Source organism: Panthera pardus, unplaced genomic scaffold (genome assembly GCF_024362965.1).
Source record: "Panthera pardus isolate Hobbes unplaced genomic scaffold, ASM2436296v1 HiC_scaffold_18, whole genome shotgun sequence".
NCBI lineage: Eukaryota > Metazoa > Chordata > Mammalia > Carnivora > Felidae > Panthera > Panthera pardus.
The window spans coordinates 3,885,317-3,906,832 of NW_026526743.1; the positions used below are offsets into that span (position 1 = coordinate 3,885,317).

General features: G+C 42.8%; 2 protein-coding genes across 3 annotated transcripts in view; both read right to left on the bottom strand.

The window, feature by feature from the left end:
• The window catches only part of LOC109253076 (orphan sodium- and chloride-dependent neurotransmitter transporter NTT5-like), a 52,897-nt gene extending 35,505 nt beyond the window's left edge, over positions 1-17,392 (bottom strand). Inside the window, exons 1-2 of one of the 2 annotated variants that reach the window (XM_019425713.2) lie at positions 17,148-17,391; positions 16,683-16,765 (exon numbers count right to left, since the gene is read on the bottom strand). The gene's annotated coding sequence lies outside the window, so the exon portion shown is untranslated. Of the gene's footprint in view, positions 1-16,682; positions 16,766-17,147 lie in introns of both variants that reach the window. The other variant, XM_053905609.1, reaches the window with a different exon arrangement.
• LOC109252869 (orphan sodium- and chloride-dependent neurotransmitter transporter NTT5) lies at positions 166-12,312 on the bottom strand. Its single transcript, XM_019425335.2, is given in 13 exon segments — positions 166-499; positions 600-755; positions 2,003-2,180; positions 2,320-2,518; positions 2,851-2,947; positions 2,949-3,037; positions 10,172-10,408; positions 10,575-10,630; positions 10,633-10,684; positions 10,908-11,086; positions 11,285-11,411; positions 11,601-11,758; positions 12,148-12,312. Coding segments are annotated over 13 exon segments (2,022 nt in total). The 5' UTR covers positions 12,308-12,312.
• Positions 17,393-21,516: the final 4,124 nt, after the last annotated feature.

Consider the following 21,516-nt stretch of genomic DNA (forward strand, 5'->3'; position numbering starts at 1 on the left):
TGCCTCTACTTTTGGGAATAATAGCAGTTCTGTGTCTGGGGACATCAACAGTTGCGAGTTGGTATGAGTTGCCTCTTATGCTATTTCCAGGAATGTGTGATGTCAAGTCAAATGAATGAAGTTAGGCAATCATACAACAGGTTGATCAGCAACTTGATTATCACCTCACAGGATTTCCTACTTTTGGACCTCTTTAACGGGCGTTGGCTGGATTAAGGGTAAGGATTTGGAAGATATCATAGGCTTACCCTGGCTTGTGGGATTGAAGGGAATCCTGTGGGTGAGGCAGTATGCAAAATATGTGTGGATGGGGAAGATAACAGTGAGAAAAAGGGCAATCGTTGCAAGAAGCCCCAATGATGGGTATTGGTGAAGCACCTCTTTTGACTGTGGAAAGATGGGAAAGGGGTTCAGAACATCAAAGTTCCCAGAAAAGTGAGGACTGTAGAAGGGAAGGGTGGGATAGGAACCAGGGCAGATGACCAATGAGTCTTCAGGGAGTCAGAGAATGAGACAATAGCATCTTTAGGCCATGAGTGGATTGAAAGATCTGGCCCCCACTCTCTAGCAAGGTCTAGTGTCTCGGGAAAGAAGCTCACACTGAGTCCCAGGCCACATAGGTGATAGTCTTCAGAGACAGATGAATCAGAGTAATCACAAACAGGGCTAGCAGCACAACGGGACAGAGAAAGCACCACAGCCAATGGATGGGAGAGATGAGGGGTCCCCACATGATCGCCAAGTCTTCAAGGAACCTGGGAGGAAGGGCCACAAGACTGTGGGAGGCCTAGTCGGGCTTCACCCAGCCTTGGGCGTGGAGGGCAGCCCAACCTTAGCATCTTTCAAATATTCTACTTCATCTCCCAAACTCTGCCTCAGCTCAAGACTCATCCTCTCTTATCTTCTCCCTAGTCAGTCTTGCATCGCAACCCAAGAAAAATTTTCAAACATTTCTCTACTGCTCAAAATTGTTCATGGGTACCCAATGCCCTTGGGATAAAGGCCAAGTCCCTTTCATTCATTCCATGAATATGAAAATGTTTATGATGTGTGAGGGACTCTTCTACATGCTGGGTATCCATACTAACCAGCTCAGACTGGAAAAGGCGGCAACACTTGACCCTCGGGGGGAACTTTTCTTAGTTTCTTCAAGCCCATGTATCCAACTCCTTTACTGCATGTTCTCAATTGCAATAAATATCCAAGTGGGGTCTTTTGGCCACGAAGGCCCTTCTCTTTGTCTTTTCTTTGGAATATTGCAATAGCACCCAACTGTTCTCCTTGCTTCACTCCTGACTCCTCATAGTCTATTCTCCACACAGCAGTCATAGGTATTTTTTTAAATAAATCTGACGATGTCACTCCCCTGCTCAAAACCTTCCAATGCCTCCTCTCGTGCTGCAGAAAAAAACTAAGTACTGCTATAGCTTAGAAGGTCTTCCTTGATCTCCTGTTATCTCTCTGGAACATTCTACTCCAACCTCTCCGATCTCCTTGCTCCTCAAAAATTCCAGGCATGATGCTTCCTCTTGCCTTGGTACTCAGTGTTGCCTCTACTTGGAACACTTCCTCAAAATCCTGGCTCCTTCCTTCACTTCCTTCAGGAGTCTGCTCAAATGTCACCTTATCAGAGAGGCCTTCCCTGCAATCCAACCTAAATTAGCACCCACACATACTCCCATTCTTGATCATTTTACTTTACCTTTTGATTTTCTCCTGTCAATTGTCACCACCTGACATTTTTATTTGTTCATCTGGTTACTACCTGTCACCACCACTAGAATATAAATTCCTTGAGGACAGGGATGCTTGTTTTATTCAATAACCTTGGTGATTAAAACAGTGCTTGGCACATATTAAGCACTCAAGAAATATGTTAAATGAATGAATAAACATGTTTCTCCGAAGGCCCTGAGGTTAAGAGTCCCTGCATCACTCTAGATGGGTGACAACAGAAGCAACCAGAAAGGGGTCAACCTTCCCTATAGACCCAAGCTATCACCTCCTGGCCCCACAGGCCCAGCCCACAGCCATGTTTTCAAATATGATGATGATGATGATGATGATGATGATGATGATGGGGAGGACTGTTCAGTATTCATTCAGCAGGCTGATGAAGTAGATGCCTGAAGGTCGAGTGAAGAAGAAGCCACACGGGAACATGAGCCCAAAGACAACCACTGGAGGGAACACTGGATGGGATCAAGGTCAGAAGTCTAGTTGGGTGACAAGGGCTAAGCATAGGTTATAGACCTGGGCTGGGTAAGAGTCTCAGATAAATCAGGCCCATTGGTAGGAGTAGGGCATTGGTCAGAGTACCGGTAGGCTGTTTTGTGTATTTCCTGAAAGAAGAAAAGGTGTCCTGGAGTGGAGTTAGGACGCCCTGCATGATCCCTACCATGGTGCTCAGCCCCAATGTCAGCAAAAACAGGAAGAGGATAGACCAGCAGACAGACCCAGGAATGAATGACATGGTTTCAACGAAGGCCATGAATGCAAGGCTTGGGCCCTCCTTAACCTGTTGAGGGGAGAGAGGGTAGGAGTTAAAGTGTCCTTGGACTTAACAAAAAAATACAGAGAAGGACACTATCTACCTTCCCTGGAAGACTCCCTAAAAGCTGTGGGTCACTGAGAAAATCAGATCTCCAAGCTGACCCTCTGACATGGAAAACCAGTCTACGTGGCATTACCCGTGGAGGGCATTCTGCAAGTTCTAGTTCTCTGCATCATCTGGGCTGCAGGTTATCCTGGTGCTTCTGGGATGTTTTTCTGGTGCTAGCAAAAGCTGAAATTTCTGTTTCACAAAAGGCTTTGAGTAACTCCACGCCCTGCTCACCTACTTTTACTGACCTTCAAAACCTGCTTCTCTAAGTTGCAGTCACTCAAGTGGCTGAGGACAATGCTCTTGATGTGCTGGAGAAGGCTGTCCAGCCAGGAGGCAAGGCAGAGTAGGGCTATCAACCAGATTGGAAGGGGGCTGGGCCTCAAGAGGGAATTTCCCTACGGTTATCAGCTTCTCAAGCATTTCAGCATTCCTGGGGGTAAGGAGTTGAATCACACAGGACCATTTGGCCCCTCAGGAGATCGCCTCCTTTTCCCTTATCTTCTAGATAAGGAAGGGCACCACTAACCTAGCATTATTGATCCAGGCACGGTAGAGCCTGGGACGAAACCTAGAAGGTACTCACCTCCAGGATCATGAATTTATGTGAGCCTGGAGAACTTATGACCATGGGGGAAGCCCAGGAGGAGTGTTTTGCATTATCTTCACAGGAACTCTGGGAGATCTGCTGCAGTGACGGGTGTCTTATTCACCACCTACCTCTTCCCTTGCTCTCTTCTTAACTAGTGGGTAAAAGGCAATCTTCTAGGCTTTGCATTACCGAATGTCAGGAAGCACCATGTACTTAGATTACCATGTACATAATGCTGCCCTGGAGGTGAGCTGGTGAGAGAAACTGCTTCTTGGACTTTTTCTTCTGAATCCTGTTGACCTATTTAGCCTTATCTTCCTCCCATGATCCTCTGAACAGTTTATGCTCTAATCACGCTTAACTACTTACAATTTCAGGGCTGGCCATGCTCTTTCATGCCCAAGACCACCCTCACCCCACTACCATTCTTCACTTGACCAATCCCTACAGATCGTTAAAAATCCAATTCATTGCTCTACACGAACTGCAGTGGAAGGCTTGACACAACTTACTGCTAAGAGCAAAATGCAAGGTGCAGGGAACTCAGTATAGTTTGATCACATTTTAGAAAACAAAATACTGTATGTCCTTTTGGTAATAGGCAAGCTAAATATTTGGATCAACCTCACTGTAAATAAGTTAAAAGTCTGAAAAATATTTTTAATCTCCTTAATTAAAATACTGAAAAAATGAGAAATTATTATACAAAAATTGAAGTGCACACAAAAACAGTGGGGAGAGGGGACTTCCAAAGCAACTTGTTCCCAAAGGTAAAAGCCAAATACAGCACTGTACCCCTAGTTTCCAATTTTATGACTTTTAAGAAATAAAAGGAGAATGAGGGTCAGATATAAAGCACCAGAGCCTGCACAAAGTAAGAATCAGACCAGAAGGTCTTCCCCTAATCTCGCAATTCAAAGGGCTACTACACCTTCAGCATAAAAATGAACCAGAAGCTTGCACTCAACCCTTCCACAAGACAGGGAATGCCAAAGAAGGCTGCTTCAGAAATGATCAGAACAAAGGGAAATGTTTTAAAGTTGCTGACATGGGGTGCCTAAGTGGCTCAGTCGGTTAAGCACTCGACTCTTGATTTTGGCTCAGGTCATGATCTCACAGTTCATGGGTTCGAGCCCCATGTTAGCCTCTGCACTGACAGCATGGAGACTGCTTGGGATTTTCTCTCGCTCCCTCTCTCTCTGCCCCTCCCCTAATCACTTACTCTCTGTCTCTCTCTCTCTCTCAAAATAAATAGACGTTAAAAAATAAAACTCCGAAAGAAAAAAAAAAAATAAATAAATAAAATAAAACTCCGGGGGGCGCAGGGGTGACTCAGTCATGTAAGCGTCCCACTTCGGCTCAGGTCATGGTCTCATAGTCTGTGAGTTCAAGCCCCTGTGTCGGGCTCTGTGCTGACATCTCGGAGCCTGGAGCCTGCTTCAGTCTGTGAAGATTCTCTTCAGCTCATTCATTCTCTCTCAAAAATAAATAAACATTAAAATTTTTTTTTTAATTTTTTTTTTTCAACGTTTATTTATTTTTGGGACAGAGAGAGACAGAGCATGAACGGGGGAGGGGCAGAGAGAGAGGGAGACACAGAATTGGAAACAGGCTCCAGGCTCCGAGCCATCAGCCCAGAGCCTGACGCGGGGCTCGAACTCACGGACCGCGAGATCGTGACCTGGCTGAAGTCGGACGCTTAACCGACTGCGCCACCCAGGCGCCCCTAAAATTTTTTTAAAAATAAAGTTCCTGACATGTCATAACCAAGTCAATCCTAGGTTGGATGTGCAGCCCAAATATTTGATCCTGGTTGTCTCAAGAACTCAAGCCAAGAACTGAGTTTCAAGTAGTCTCTTTCTAATGTCCCTATGCATCAGGTAGAAACAAAAGTCCTATTTATAGGAATATACCTTCATCCTAGGCCTTAAGAATTCCTACAAATAATGGTCAAATAAATAGGACAAAGAGACAATTAAGTACACAAAAAGAAGACACCATGAGCAATAACCATCAGAAACAACACAGTAAAAATTGACCTAAAGTTACTTCCAAATATTAGAATTATTGAAGATTATATTTGCTGTGCTTAAATAATAAAAGACAAGCTTGGAAATATTTCAAAGGAAACAGAGCATCTTTTCATGTGTCTGTTAGCCATCTGGATGTCTTCTTTGGAAAAGTGTCTATTCATGTCTTCTGCCCATTTAACTAGGTTGTTTGTTTTTTGGGTGTTGAGTTTGATAAGTTCTTTATAGATTTTGGATACTAACTCTTTATCAGATGGGCTAGATGGGTGATAGGTATTAAGGAGGGCACTTGTTGGGGCACCAGGGTGGCTCAAGTCAGTGAAGTGTCTGACTCTCGATTTCAGCTCAGGTCATGATCTCACAGTTCACGGGTTCGAGCCCCACGTCGAGCTTTGTGCTGACAGCTCGGACCCTGGAGCCTGCTTCGGATTCTGTGTCTCCCTCTCTCTCTGTCCCTCCCCAGCTCACTCTCTCTCTCTCTCAAAAATAAACATTAAAAAAATTTTTTTAATCAAACTGAAAAACATTAAAAAATCTTGAAAGAGGCAGAGAAAAATGATACACTACATATTCAGCAACAGCAATCTCAAAGACTACAAATTCCTCATCAGAAATGGAGCCCAACAGCAAACAGTACATTTTTTTAAAGTTTATTCATTTATTTTGAGAGAGAGAGTGAATGTGCGAGTAGGAGAGGGGCAAAGAGAGAGGGAGAGAGAATCCCAAGCAGGATCCGCACTGCCAGTGGCAGAGCCCAGTGTGGGGCTCAAACTCACAAACTGTGAGATCATGACCTGAGTTGAAGTCAGATGCTTACCTGACTGAGCCCCCCAGGTGCCCCTGAAGTATTCATTCTAAACAGACTATAGAAAGTTAAGTGCACACTTTTGTTGGGTTGTCCTCTTAGTGTGTTTTAGGAGTTCTTTACATATTCTGAATATAAATGTATAGAACATATAAATTTCTCCAATACTGGGACATGCATTTTCATTATCTTCACGGGTATCTTTCAAAGAGAAAATGGTTTGAATTTTTATGGTGTCCAGCTATTGACTGTAACAAGGCCTTACATACTAAGGAGTGAAGAGAACTCGAAAGAATAGAGGAGCCACTGATCTACAGGACGGCAGGCACTACCAGCAGGCCTTAGATCATCTAAGAAAAAAATTAACATGGAAAAGTGATTCCCAGGATATACTGTTAAATGAAAAAAGCATAAAAACTAACTTCTGCATAAGAAAGAAGGGTAAAAAGGGGGGCCTGGGTGGCTCAGTCGGTTAAGCATCCGACTTTGGCTCAGGTCATGATCTCGCAGTTGTGAGTTTGAGTCCTGCATCAGGCTCTGTGCTGACAGCTCGGAGACTGGAGCCTGCTTCCGAGTCTGTGTCTCCCTCTCTCTCTGCCCACCCCCCCCATTCATTCTCTCTCTCTCTCTCTCTCTCAAGAATAAACATTTAAAACAATTTCCTTTAAAAAAATTTTTTTAACGTTTATTTATTTTTGAGACAGAGAGAGACAGAGCATGAACGGGGGAGGGGCAGAGAGAGGGAGACACAGAATCTGAAACAGGCTCCAGGCTCTGAGCTGTCAGCACAAAGCCCGACGCAGGGCTCGAACTCACGGACCGTGAGACCATGACCTGAGCCCAAGTCGGACGCTTAACCGACCAAGCCACCAAGGCGCCCCAAAACAATTTCCTTTTAAATAAAAAGAAGGGTAAATAAAAATATATACATCTTTCTCTTTGTTTTTACAAACACACACAGGAAGGATAAATAAAAACATAATGAGATCGGTTTACCTATAAGGGATGGATGAGAAATGGGTTGAAGTGCTGGTGAAATTTCTGAGTGTCCCTTTGTATAATTTTCTCTTTTGAAACCACATTAATGTTTCACATTAAAATAAAAGTTTGAGGGACATTAAAATTCCATATAAACAGAAACAAATGAACATAACTGTATTTCAAGTAAGTGACAATCATACTGAATGAAGGAAAAAGAACTAACCCAAGTAATTTTTAAAAAAAATTTTTTTTAACGTTTATTTATTTTTGTGACAGAGAGAGACAGAGCATGAACGGGGGAGGGTCAGAGAGAGGGAGACACAGAATCGGAAACAGGCTCCAGGCTCTGAGCGGTCAGCACAGAGCCCAACGTGGGGCTTGAACTCACGGACCACGAGATCATGACCTGAGCTGAAGTCGGCCGCTCAAACGACTGAGCCACCCAGGCGCCCCTAACCCAAGTAATTTTGAACACAGCATTTTAACTATAAAATTCAGGATAAAGACAAAAAGTTGTCAACAAATACTGAACTCTGGGATTAGTATGTTTGTTTCCGCAATGGAATGAGCTAGCAATTCTGTAACTATTTGCTGTGCATTCTAGCTTGGAGATTAAGCAAGTGTGTGTGTCTGTGTGTGTGTGTGTGTGTGTGTGTGTGTGTGTGTGTATGACAGTGAGACCAGCAACAAGAGATAGAAAGACCATTACAATCCTAATAATACTGTGGAAGGAAAGACCATTACAATCCTAAATACTGTGGAAGGTAACCTGGCATTATCCACTGAAGCTATACGTGGGGTAGAAACATGACCATAGTATTTTGCAGTTCCTCCCATCAAGAGATAAAGTCTGTTTCTCCACCCCTCAAATCTGGGGTGGCTTTGTGACTCCCTTTGACTAAAGAAATGTAGCAGCAACGACAATGAGAGTATTCCCATGCTTAGGCTTCAAGACACTTTGCTGATTCCACCTAGGTTCTCTGTGAGCTGTCATATGAGGAAGCCCAAGCTAGCCACACAGAGAGGCCTCCCGGAAAGAGCAGGCCTTGCGGACCCACCAGCTGACCGGAGCGCTCAAGCGAGCCCTGTCAACACCGCACACAGCAAAGCGGTGCAGTCCCAGCCGGGCCCAGCTGAATGCAGACATGCGAGTTAACCCATGCAAGCCCAATAGTAGAACTTGCCAGCCAACCCATAGAATCTTAAGAAAAAATAAATCATTCTTGGTTTCAGCCATTTACTTTCGGAGTGATTTGTCACACGGTAACAGAACTCGGCATCAACAATCTCACTCGTAGATATATACCCTACACACATAAGCACATGTGTAGTACGTCAGGAACACGTGTAAGAATGTTTAGAACAGCATTGTTTTAATAGCCCAAAACTGGAAAGACTCTAAATGGTCAATAGTATAATGGATAAATAAATTGTGGAATGTTCATATACTGGAACATTATACAGCATTAAAAGCACAGACCATACGGATGAATCTTATGAACACACGTTGAAATGAAAGAAGTAAAACACAAAAGAATACAAAAGAGAATGTATATGTAAATGAACAAATTAAACTATATAAATGGACACGTTAAACCATATTGCTTCATATAAGTGTACAAACAAAACTACATTACTTAGATATGCATATGTAGATAATAAAATATATAAAAAAACAAAGAACTAATTACCATAAAAGCCAGGACAGTGGGTGTGAGGAAAGAGTTTATAATTAGAGATACACAGAGATCTTCTATGGGTCATTCTAGTTCTTAACATGGGTGCTGTTTATTTTATAGTTATTTATTCTGCATGTGTTGTTTTACGTGTGTTTCTCTATGTATGTAATACCTCATAATAAAATGTTTTTTAAACATTAAAAAATACCATTACACTCCCACCAGACTGGCAAAAATTTTCAAGTGTGACCAAGTCTAATCAAACGTGCAGAAAGTTGAATATGCAGAATTCTCACACATCATAAGCCATTTTGGTAATGAGACAACACACAGTAAGACTAAAGGTGTGGGCACCCTACCCACCAATTCCATTCCTAAGTATACACCCCAGAGGACTCTTGCACATAAGCACATGAATATTCCCGGGTTAATTCTAGAAGAAAAGAGTGCTTATTTACATGGATTAGGATAGGGACAAATTCAGCTTAGGTTTGCCTCCTCTAGGAGTCCTTCTCTGACTAGCCCAGTCAGAATTAAAGGCTCTTGGGGCGCCTGGGTGGCGCAGTCGGTTAAGTGTCCGACTTCAGCCAGGTCACGATCTCGCGGTCCGTGAGTTCGAGCCCCGCGTCAGGCTCTGGGCTGATGGCTCGGAGCCTGGAGCCTGTTTCCGATTCTGTGTCTCCCTCTCTCTCTGCCCCTCCCCCGTTCATGCTCTGTCTCTCTCTGTCCCAAAAATAAATAAAAAATGTTGGAAAAAAAAAATTAAAAAAAAATAAAATTAAAAAAAAAAATAAAGGCTCTGTCTTCTGTACTCCCCATCACCCCTGGTATTAGTTATCATGAGTCTGTGACTGTCTGATTATGCAATTCCCCCACCTCCTCCCTCCGAAAACTGAAAACTCAGTGAAAGCAAGAACTGTGGTCTGATTCACCTGTCCACATCTCTGTGGTACACAAAGAGTTCTTTGTAAATGTCTGATGAGTGTTTTTGAAACTAATGCCTAAAGAATGAAAAACAAGGGGTGAGCAAACAATAAAAAATCTCGTTCTGAGAGTCCTTTTGGGGTTTAAGTGCGACAGATTGACAGAAATCCCTAAACTTAGGAGTTGAAAGTTAAGAGTGAAAACATTCGGCCAGTGGAAAGTTCTCCATATAGGTGTGCTCTTAGATGGTATCTGAGACCAGAGTAATCTTGAATGTTTGCCACTTTTAGCCTATCTCTGTGGTGGTACTCTGAAGTGGATGGCTGGCAATCTCTGAGTTTGAAGATTTCTAGGGCCAGAAAGAGGCTCTGGGCAAAATATTATAAGACAGAGATTCTACTGTCTCTGTGTTTTGCTCCACGGGACAGTAGAGACTTGCAACTGCACCTGATGTTGCCAGCTGTGGACAGGAGTCTCTGTAGCACGACGAAAGTCAGGGTCTCTAGGTTTTGTAGCTCCCTGGCACTGGCACCCTCAACTAAGGGGCTGGCCTTCCTTCTCACTGCAGCGGTGCGTGATGACTGTGGCCCAAAAGCCCAGGACACAGAAGTAAAATGATGGGACCAGCAGCATGCTGAGCAGGTTGACCAGAGTCACAACGAAGGCATCAATGAGACAGTTGCTGGATGGGTACACGTGCGAGGGTAAGGAGACAAGGCCAAAGCCTAGACACAAGGCAAACAAGACCCGGTTCCCTACTTCATGCCATACATCCATGTTGTACATAGTTGATGTCTAAAAGGGGGACGACAAGTACAAGGTGAAATGTCAAAGAAGGAGAGGAGAACCTTAGCAAGTATGGGGGGAAGGACAAGGGGTAATAAGGGAGAAAGGATGCCCTAAAAATAGACAATAGGAGTCTGCCAAGGCCCGGTAGCAGAGTGAGGAAGATGTACTTTACCTCGGAAAGCATCCAATACTGAAGGCCAAATACTGCCCCTTAGAGCAGTAGACACAGATGAGGAAACTGAGGACGATGCAATAAGAGACTGGTACCAAGACATACATTACCTGAATTGAGAATGGGACATATCAGCAAGCATGTACCAGTGAGGGGTCAACCAACAATCAACAGGGATCAAAAGTTCTGAGTCAGAAGTGAGGAGGAGACAGTTTTCAGCAAGGGTCAAGGGCTGGTGGGAGCAAAAGGCCAGAAGGAGCAAGACATTAGGAGATCAGTGATAACAATATTAGATGAGGTCTAAGGCATCCGAGAATGTCAATGGTGGCTTACGTTTCCAGAGAACTTGAGCCCATTAATAATGAAAGCGCTAACAAGATACCAGGACACCAATAAGAACAATTTCAGACTGAAGACTGGTGACCCACCATCCTCAACTCTGTCTGAGGCCTTCAAGGTCAGCAGGTACCAGAAGTACATGGAAGCTGTTGTCCTTCAGGATCTGGGGGGACCTGTCTTTGGACATGCCTGCTAGATAGGGTGATCCCTCCCTCTTCTTTAGCCTTTCTCCCACTTCCTCCATCTCTTTCTCCCTCCCATTTCTTCTTTCTAAGATTTTCCTCTTCTTTATCCCTCCTCACTCGTTTCTCCTCTTCCAAATTCCCTTCCAGCTGTTTTCCCCATCTCCTCCTCTCTCACTTCTTCCTCACCAAATTCACTGGAGTTCATCAATAAGGGACAGTTCTCCCATGGAACTGGAAACTGGAAAGACTGGGCCAAGTAGGACAGGATCCAGGCATTGACCACATTCAAGTATAAGTTGGTGATGAAGCACACCTGAGGGCCACAAGGGAGGTGGCTGGGGAGGAAGAATGAGAACAGGAAAAAAGAGGGGATTAGAGAGAGAGGACTGGGAACTGAAGAGACTTGGCCTGTGGAAGTGAAGTCATGGGACCCATCCCAGGACAAGGGTCAGGGTGCGAGTGGGGTGTAAAGGGCAGGCCGGGGCAGCCCAGGACTCCTCACCATGAAGCTGGTATACCCCACACCACCAATCCAGGGGCTGATGACCTTCCATACACCAATGCTGCCCTGACGCATTCTCTGACCAGCTGCCATCTCCAGGAATAGAAGAGGAACCCCGATCAAGAACAGCACGTGGATATAGAAGATGAGAAAACCGCCTGTGCAAGGGAGTCAGGAGGGCTCTGAGAACCACCTGGCTTTCCAGTGCCTAAACTTCTTTGGGGGTCCGGGAAAACACATTCCCCCGCCCCGTGACCTCCCTCAGGGCCACAAGCATCAGGGCTCAACTGTTTCCACATCCCTCATAGTCCCAGGTACCCCTTCACCCCTAGTTTCTGTAAGACCCAGATGCCTAGTTTCCACCCCCACCCTGGACCACCATCCTTATATTCTGATACCCTGCACCCCTACCCTCTTATGATCCTAAGTGTTCAGGCACCTGACTCCTATCCTGCTCAGAGTACCAAATTTCCAGCCTCTACAGATCTCAGAAACCTTGGAGTTTGAAGCCTCTTGTGGATCCATGATTCCTGGTCCCCAAACTTACAACCTCCATTGTGAGGTCATAGGAAGAAAACATGCCAGAGATCACTCATCCTCATGGAGTAGCCTACCTGAGTCAGGATGTACTCAACCTTATTGGACCAGCATGGACGGTTAAAAAAGGCCTCTCTCTTTTCCTTCTCTGCAACCTGCCCCTTCCACATAAGGGTTTCTGGGTCAGGGTAGCTGCCACTCTTTTTTTTTTTTTTTTTTTTATGTTTATTCATTTTTGAGAGACAGAGAGAGAGAGACAGAGCATGAGGGGGGAAGGGGTAGAGAGAGAGAGACAAAGAATCCGAAGCAGGTTCCGGGCTCTGAGCTGTCAGCACAGAGCCTGACATGGGGCTTGAACTCATGAACTGCAAGATCTTGACCTGAACCGAAGTCAGACGCTCAACCGACTGAGCCACCCAGGTGCCCCGGTAGCTGCTACTTCCAATGCAGAGATGTGCCTGGATTGGCTAGCTCTGTACTTGGCCTCACAAGCCTGCATCTCCCAGGCCTAAGCCTTTGCCACCTGGGCCTCCAAAGCCTGGGACTCTGAAAGCCGGACCATCGCAGGCCAGGGAGCCATGCCCTTATCTTCCCAAGATTGTCATTCTTGGGCACTCTCAGAAAGTTCTGTCTCAGTAGAGATGGCTTTTGCCAGTAAAGATGTGGAATCCTGGGCCTCTATCTTCATTCTAGGCAGACTCCCTGGAGCAGCTCCAGCTTTTTCAATTGGGTGTTCACCTTCCTGAACAGACCTTAAGGACACCAAAACCTACATTTAGATTTGAGAGTCAAAACATATGAAAATCTCTATATAAGTTTTACCTCTTAGAAATATTTCAGTACAAGGGAGAAGGGTAGAGATAGCCAAGCTAACAGTTGGGAATCGCACTCAAAGGGCTTCTAAAAACATTGAGGTATACTCCCTAGGAAGGGAAGTACCATTTATAGTGGGCTTTTGAATCAATGAAACAAACTTCAGGGTGCCTGGCTGCCTCAGTCAGAAGAGCGTGTGACTCTTGATCTCAGGGTTACAAGTTCAAGCCCCGTGCTGGGTGTAGAGATTACATAAATTAAAAAACTGAAAAAATAAAGAAACGAATTTAATACATCTTGCTTATAACCTTAGGAAGGTTCCTTTAACTCTCTGGGCTTTCTCACCTGTAGAACACTCAGGTCTCTGCTCAAATATCACCTCACCAGAGAGGTCTTCCCTATCCACCTTTAAAATAGCAGCTACCCATCCCCACTACTCTCTCCATCCTACCCCCTTTTATTTTTCTTCATAGCATTTTTCACCTCCTGATGCGATTAGCTATTGATTATTCATCTCTTTTTTGTCTATCTCCGTCCCCCCCCCCCCACTCCCCACTGACTGCTCTTTCCCCAGCAAGAGGACAATGCTCTACCTCACATCTGGGGACACTCTCCTCTCTGCCCTTCTGCCACTCTGACCTGTTGCTGACTCCTCAAATGCTCTACAAGAGAATGGGCAAGGAGTGTGCTGAAAAATAAAAGGAAAAAAGAAAAGAAAAAAGAAAAACAACAGGATGTGGTGGAGGGGAAGAGAGAGGGAACTGGATTTTTCTTTCAGAAGGGGAAGGAGCATGCCATCCAAAAGCAGAGGCAACAGGTAGGTCTCAGGGCAGCACTAGCGCATCTGGGTCACAAGAATAATCAGTTGTGAGACATACTGTTTGGAAAGAGTTCTTAGTAGCTCAGGAAATGCTTATAATTCAATGACAGGTTAAAAACCAAAACTGAGATGCAAATCTGTGTCTATAGTTCTATCTCTACTACCTTTAAAAGCGCAATGAAAGCAAAGGCTAAAAGAAAATACGCCAATGTGTAGAAGACAATAAGATATTTTTATATCTTTCTCTCTGATTTTATTTTATTAAAATGTCTAAAAAAAGTATTGCTTCAATAATCGAGAAAAGTATATATTGACATATAAAAATTAAAAATAAAAAGATGAGGGGTGCCTGGGTGGCTCAGTTGGTTAAGCGGCTGACTTCAGGTCAGGTGATGATCTCACCATTCGTGGGGTCAAGCCCTGTGTCAGGATCTGAGCTCAGAGCCTGGAGCCTGCTTCAGATTCTATGTCTCCGTCTCTCTCTCTGGCCCCCCTCGTTTGCATGCTCTCTTTCTCAAAAATAAATAAACTTAAAAATAAAAAGATGATACTGGACACAGAAGTCAGATGGAAGGAGTTCTTTCACCCATGTATGGGGCAACTAAAGCATCAAAATAAATAATAGTAACAGATGAGAACCCATAGAATAAAGTAAGAATCCATGAATCCATAACGATATAAATGAGCAAAAGGAAAATTTCTCCTTACAGCAAAATGAAAACTAATAAAAGTAGAAGCAATGATGGAATTAGAAAGTCATCATTTGGAAACCATTGAAATTTATAACTAATTCAAGCAAGAATCATCAATGGTTACTAACACAAGAAAGTTTGGTGGGGACAAATAATTGCCCAGTATTAACATATCTCCTCCAAAAAACAAAAACAAAAAACAGAAAAATAGTACCTTTATAGTGTTAGACACCACCTGAACCAAGTAATGAAAGCCAACTGATATCATCTGTCTCCTGATATGATGCACTGAAAAGAACACAACATCATTTCAGTGCTATTCCTGCCAAAAATGTACAACCAGAATCCAATCATGAGGAAACATTAGACAACACAAATTGAGGAACATTCTATAAAACAACTGGATTATTTTCATTAAAAATTGATCAAAGTCATGAAGATAAGGAAAGATGAAAGAATTGCAAGATTGAAACTACAATTGTAAGTCTGAAGTTATGTGAAAATAAGAAGTTAATACTGGGGGCACCTGGGTGGCTCAGTTGGTTAAGCGTCTGACTTTGGCTCAGGTCATGATCTCACGTCGGGCTCTGTGCTGACAACTCAGGCCTGCAGCCTGCTTCGGAATCTGTGTCTCCCTCTCTCTCTGTTCCTCCATTGGTCATGCTCTGTCTCTCTCTGTCTCTCAAAGATAACGAAATATTTTTAAAACAATTTTTTTAAAGGTTAATACCAGAACTCGAAAAGCAGCTGGGTTGGACTTCCAGTTTCCAGTTCACATGTTAGGAACTTGGAAGTCACCACTCCATCCTAACAAGTAAAAAGCTGAACAGATTGCAAATCAATAACTGGATCCCTAAGGGAGGTAGGGGCACAGAGTAAACCACTGCCCCCAAGACTGACAGATAGTCAAATACAAAGATTACTTGAATACTGGAGCAGAAATTTAGGAGGAGAAACTGCCAAGGAACTGAAAGAGCGGACCTACGCTGGCTCCATCTTGTTCTGCGTCCTCCACCTTGAGTGACTAAGTCCCTGACATGCCCCCTTTCCAGGAAAATCGCAGAAACCTCAGACCACGCCTCCTCCCCTTGAGTAACCTCCCGCTCACCCTTCCAACTTCCCGATCAAAACACGGATCAAAACACAACCAGCGGCCTGGACTCCGACCCTTCCCCAGCCAATCGGCTGAGGCCACCGCCATTACCTCACCAACTACCCCTAGACCCCTATAAAACCTTTGTGCTTTTGAAACTTGCTCTCTCTCCTCGGCATCTCACCGCTGCGTCGGTGCAGGTAGGGGATTGACCTCGAGCTAGCTCGAATAAAGGCTCTTTGCTTTTGCATCGGACTCGGCTCCCTGGTGGTCTTTGGGGATCACGAATTCTGGGCATAACAGGAACCAGTGCCAGAGAGGGAAAAACTCAATTGTAATTGACAAATTGCTGGAGGCTCAGTGTGGATAATCCTGAGAGTTTAAAACTCCAGGAGGACCCAGTCACTGGGGTGAGGCACATTTTGGTGAGTTTGACCTCCGAGAGCCTGATCGAGTTCTCATGGAATATAGGCTGAAAATCCCCTCAAGCTTCCAGAAGGGGAAAGAAAAAGGAACCATACTGAAATACTCCAGGGCACTCTATTCTTAACAAGGCCTGCCCTCAGGAGAAACTAGTTAACCACAGCCTAATCTGTGGGGTAATATCAAAGTCAGTTTGAGCTAGGGGAAAGAAAATATCAACTCCAGCCCACTCCAGCCATCCTGTCCCACCTAAGAGAGGAGGAAAAAAACCCCAAGAAACACTTGTGAAATTCAGTCTAGGGCCAAAGGCTCACTAAAAGACTGAGACCCAGCACAGAATACTTGCCCTTCCCCACACCTTATCACCACATTACTTACAGGCCTACTTTACAGCAGTTCCTTTACCCCGTTCGTCATTTGCAGCTAACAACAACAACAAAAATTTACAAGGCATACCAAAAGGCAAAAAAAACCCATAATTTGAAGAGACAGAGTGAGCATCAGAACCACACATGGCAGGCATGCTCGGATTGTCAGACTGAGAATTTGAAACAACCGGGACTAATTTGCTAAGGGCTGTAATGGATAAAGTAGACGGCATGCGAGATGGGCATGTAAACAGAGAGACTGAAATCCTAAGGAAGAACCAAAAAGAACTGACAGATTAAAAAATAAAACAAAACTGTAACAAAAATGAAGAATACCTTTGATGGGCTTTTTAGTAGACTGGACGTGGCTGAGGAAAGAAACACTGAGCCTGAAGATCTCTCAATAGAAACCTCCGGAACTGAAAAGCAAAGAAAACAAAGACTGAACATCAGCAGGCAGAAAATCAGTAAGGATATGTCAAATCTGACAACACCATCAATCAACTGGATATAACTGACATCTGCAGACCATTTCATCCAATAACAGCAGAATGCACATTTTTCTCAAGCCCACATCCTGGGCCATAAAACAGCTTAACAAACTCAAAAAACAAAAAGTCATACAATGTCTTCTCTCAGTTCACAATTGAATTAAACTAAAAATCTAATGGAAAGATAACTGGAGAATCCCAAAATATGTGGAGATTAAACAAATCATTTCTAATAGTACATGGATCAAGAAAAACTCTCAAGAGAAATTTATAAATATTTTTAACTCAATGAAAATGAAACAAAACTTACCAAAATTCGTGGGATGAAATGAAAGCAGTACTTGGAAGGAAATTTATGGCACTGAGTGCATACTGGGTGGCTCAGTAGGTTGAGGGTCTGACTCTTGATTTTGGCTTAGGTCACAATCCCAGGGTTGTGGGATCAAGACCCATGTCAGGCTCCACGATGAGTATGGAGCCTCCTTGAGATTCTCTCCCTCCACCTCTCTCCCCAGCTCATGCCCACTCTCTTGCTCTCTCTCTAAGATAAATAAATAAAAAATAAAAATAATAAAAAACTAAAATTTAAAAAAAGAAGAAAAAAATACCCTGAAAACTATAGAAGACTTATGAAAGAAACTGAAGATGACACAAAGAAATGGAAAAGCATTCCATGCTCATGGATTGGAAGAACAAACATTCTTATAATGTCTATACTACCCAAAGCAATCTACACATTTAATGCAATCCCTATCAAAATACCACCAGCATTCTTCACAGGGCTAAAACAAACAATCCTAAAATGTGTATGAACCACAAAAGACCCCAAATAGCCAAAGAAATCCTGAATTAAAAAAAAAACGAGTCATCATGATTTTGGATTTCAAGCTATATTACAAAGCCGTAGTCATCAAGATAGTACTGGCACAAAAACAGACACACAGATCAATAGAACAGAAAACCCGGAAATGGGCCCACAACTATATGGTCAACTCATCTTCAACAAAGAAGGAAAGAATACCCAATAGAAAAAAGACTCTCTTCAACAACTGGTGCTGGGAAAACTGGATGGTGACATGAAGAATGAAACTGGACCACTTTCTTACACCATACACAAAAATAAATTCAAAATGGATAAAAGACCTAAATGTGAGAAAATCAAAATCCTAGAAGAGAACACAGGCAGCAACCTCTTCAAAACTCAGCTGGAGCACTTCTTACCAGACACATTGTCAAAAGAAAGGGAAACAAAACCAAACATGAACTATTGGGACTTCAAGACAAAAAGTTTCTGCACAGCAAAGGAAACAATCAACAAAACTAAACGGCAGCCTGCACCATGGGAGAAGATATTTGTAGATGACATACCTGACAAAGAGTTAGTATCCAAAATCTGTTAAGAACTTATCAAACTCAACACCAAAAAAACAACCCAGTTAAGAAATGGGAGGAAGACATGAATAGGCACTTTTCCAAAGAATACATCCAGATGGCTAACAGACACATGAAAAGATGCTCAACATCACCCAACATTAGGGAAGTACAAATCAAAGCCACAACGAGATACCACCTCACACCTGTAAGAATGGCTAAAATTAACAACACAAGCCAGGTATTGGCAAGAATGCAGAGAAAGGGGACCTCTCTTGCACTGCTGGTGGGAATCCAAACTGGTGCAGTCACTCTGAAGAACAGCATGGAGGTTCCTCAAAAAACAGAACTACCCTATGATCCAATAATTGCACGATTAGGTATTTACCCAAAGGATATAAAAATACAGATTGGAAGGGGTACATGCACCCTAACGTTTAAAGCAGCATTATCAACAATAGCCAAACTGTAGAGAGAGCCCAAATGTCCATAGACTGATTAATAGATAAAAATATGGTATATATATATAATAGAATGTTACTCAGCCATCAAAGAGAATGAAATCTTGCCATTTGCAATGACGTGGACAGAGCTAGAAAAGAATTATGCTAGACAAAATAAGTCAATCAGAGAAAGACAAATATCATATGATTTCATTCATATGCGGAATTTAACAAAACAGATGAACATATGGGAAGGGAAGGTGGAGGAAAGAAGAGAGGGGAAAAGACCACAAGGACTTTTAACAAGAGAACAAACTGAGGATTGACAGAGGGAGGTAGGTAGGAGATGGGCTAGATTGGTGATGGGTATTAAGGAGGGAACTTGTGATGAGCCCTGGGTGTTGTATGTAAGTGATGAATCACTGCATTCTACTTCTGAAATCACTATCGCACTGTATATTAACTAAAACTTAAATTTTAAACAATGGAGAAAATCCTGCTACATACACAACAGACAGGATCAAACTGTAGTCACTAAGGGGTTGATTGACATCGATCCTTCCTGATGAAGTCGTTTAATGTTTTAGGAAATAAGTTATAATTTTCCAGGCAGCTTGTTGGAGAGAAAAAGAATCCCTCTCCAAAGCCCTTCTGCTCCAATGAACCAACAGCTTCCAGAAGCTGTATCCCAGAGGGTGCAAAAATCTGTGAGCCAATGTGTGAGCCACTTTAGAGAAAACGTGAATGAGTTAATAGGTCTCTCCCTGAGACAAATTGTGCCACCACAGCATTAGCAGGAAGCATTAATTTGAACCACAAGTGTTCCGAGATGAAGAAAAAATTAGGTAGAGAAACTAGCCTGTGGCACAATACCTTTAGTTAAAAGGAAAAAAATTGGGAAACACAACAGAGATAAAAAGTTAAGTCTGGGGCGCCAAGTGTCCGACTTCGGCTCAGGTCATGATTTCACGGTTCATGAGTTCAAGCTCCACATAGGGCTCTGTGCTGACAGCTTAGAGCCTGGAGCCTGCTTCAGATTCTGTGTCTCCCTCTCTGCCCCTCCCCCGTTCAAGTCTGTCTCTCTCTCTCAAAAATAAAAACAAACATTAAAAAAAAAGTTAGTAGTATGAATTATAATCCCTAGAAAAACTGCTAAAAAATGTTACGAAGAGTTATAGCTACTAGGACAATAAATAAATAAAAATGGATACTAAAAATGATTCAAGCTATCCAAAAAAAAAAAAAAAAAATCAACAAACAGAAAATTGGAGACCAAAATGCAACCATGTCAATAATTACAGGAAACGTTTTTAGTTTAAGCATTCCAATTAAAAGGCACAAATTTAAAAAATAACTAAATAAAAGGCAAAGATTGTCAGGATGAATAAAAGAGACCCAATTATAAGCTTCTGAAGAGATGAAACTTAAGGTCAAAAACACAGATAGATTGAAAGTAGCTTAATACAAAACGACCCATCCTGCAAATGAAGCATAAGAAAGCTGTAGTGACCTTATTAATGTAACATAAAATGGGCTTTGAGGTAAAGAGTATTATCAGATTTAAAGAAGGATACTTACTGAGGCGCCTGGGTGGCTCAGTCAGTTAAATGTCCGACTTCAGCTCAGGTCACGATCTCGCGGTCCGTGTGTTCGAGCCCCGCGTCGGGCCTCTGGGCTGATGGCTCAGAGCCTGGTGCCTGCTTTCGATTCTGTGTCTCCCTCTCTCTCTGTCCCTCCCCCGTTCATGCTCTCTCTCTGTCTCAAAAATAAATAAACGTTAAAAAAAATTTTTTTTAAAAAAAGAAGGATACTTACTAATGATAAAAAATGATGTCAATTCATCATGAAGACAACTAATATATGCAAACATAACAAATCTCAAAATACATGAGGCAAAAATTTACAAAGGCTAAAGGCTACATGATGTCCACAATCATGGTAGAAGTTAACACTCTTTCTCAGTAAGTGATGGGGAAAAAGAAGACCAAAATATCAGTAAAGATATAGAAGATCCAATAACACTACAAGCATCCTTGACCTAATTGACATTTATAAAACCCCCAAATAGGCACTTTGGTGGCTAAGTCCATTAAGCAACAGACTCTTGATCTCAGCTCAGGTCTTGATCTCAAGGTTGTGAGCTCAAGCCTCAAGTTAGGCTCCACTCTGGGTTTAAAACCCACTTAAAACAAAACAAAACAAAACAAAACAGAATACACATACTTCATCAATGCCATAAGCTGGGCTATAAAACAAGTACCCATAAATTTACAAGGATTGAAATCACACAGGGTCTGTTCTCTGACTACAACATAAATAAGTCTGAAATCAATAAGATGTGTAAGAAAGCTGCAAATACTTGGAAATTAAAGAATATATTATTAAGCAATATATAGGTCAGAGAATAAGTCACAAAGAAATTATAAAGTATTTTAAATTGAAGGATAGGGCGCCTGGGTGGCGCAGTCGGTTAAGCGTCCGACTTCAGCCAGGCCACGATCTCGCGGTCCGTGAGTTCGAGCCCCGCGTCAGGCTCTGGGCTGATGGCTCGGAGCCTGGAGCCTGTTTCCGATTCTGTGTCTCCCTCTCTCTCTGCCCCTCCCCCGTTCATGCTCTGTCTCTCTCTGTCCCAAAAATAAATAAAAAACGTTGAAAAAAAAAAAGTTTTAAATTGAAGGATAATAAAAATACAAAATATCAAAATTTGTGGGATGCAGCAAAAGCAATGCTTAGAGAGAATTTTATAGCTTTACATCCTGTTATTAGAAAAAAAGGTTTCAAATCAATGTCTTACAAAAAGCTTTCAAGACAAGAACAAAATAAATCCAAAAAAGAACAAAGAAAAATATAAGTACAAGTAGAAAA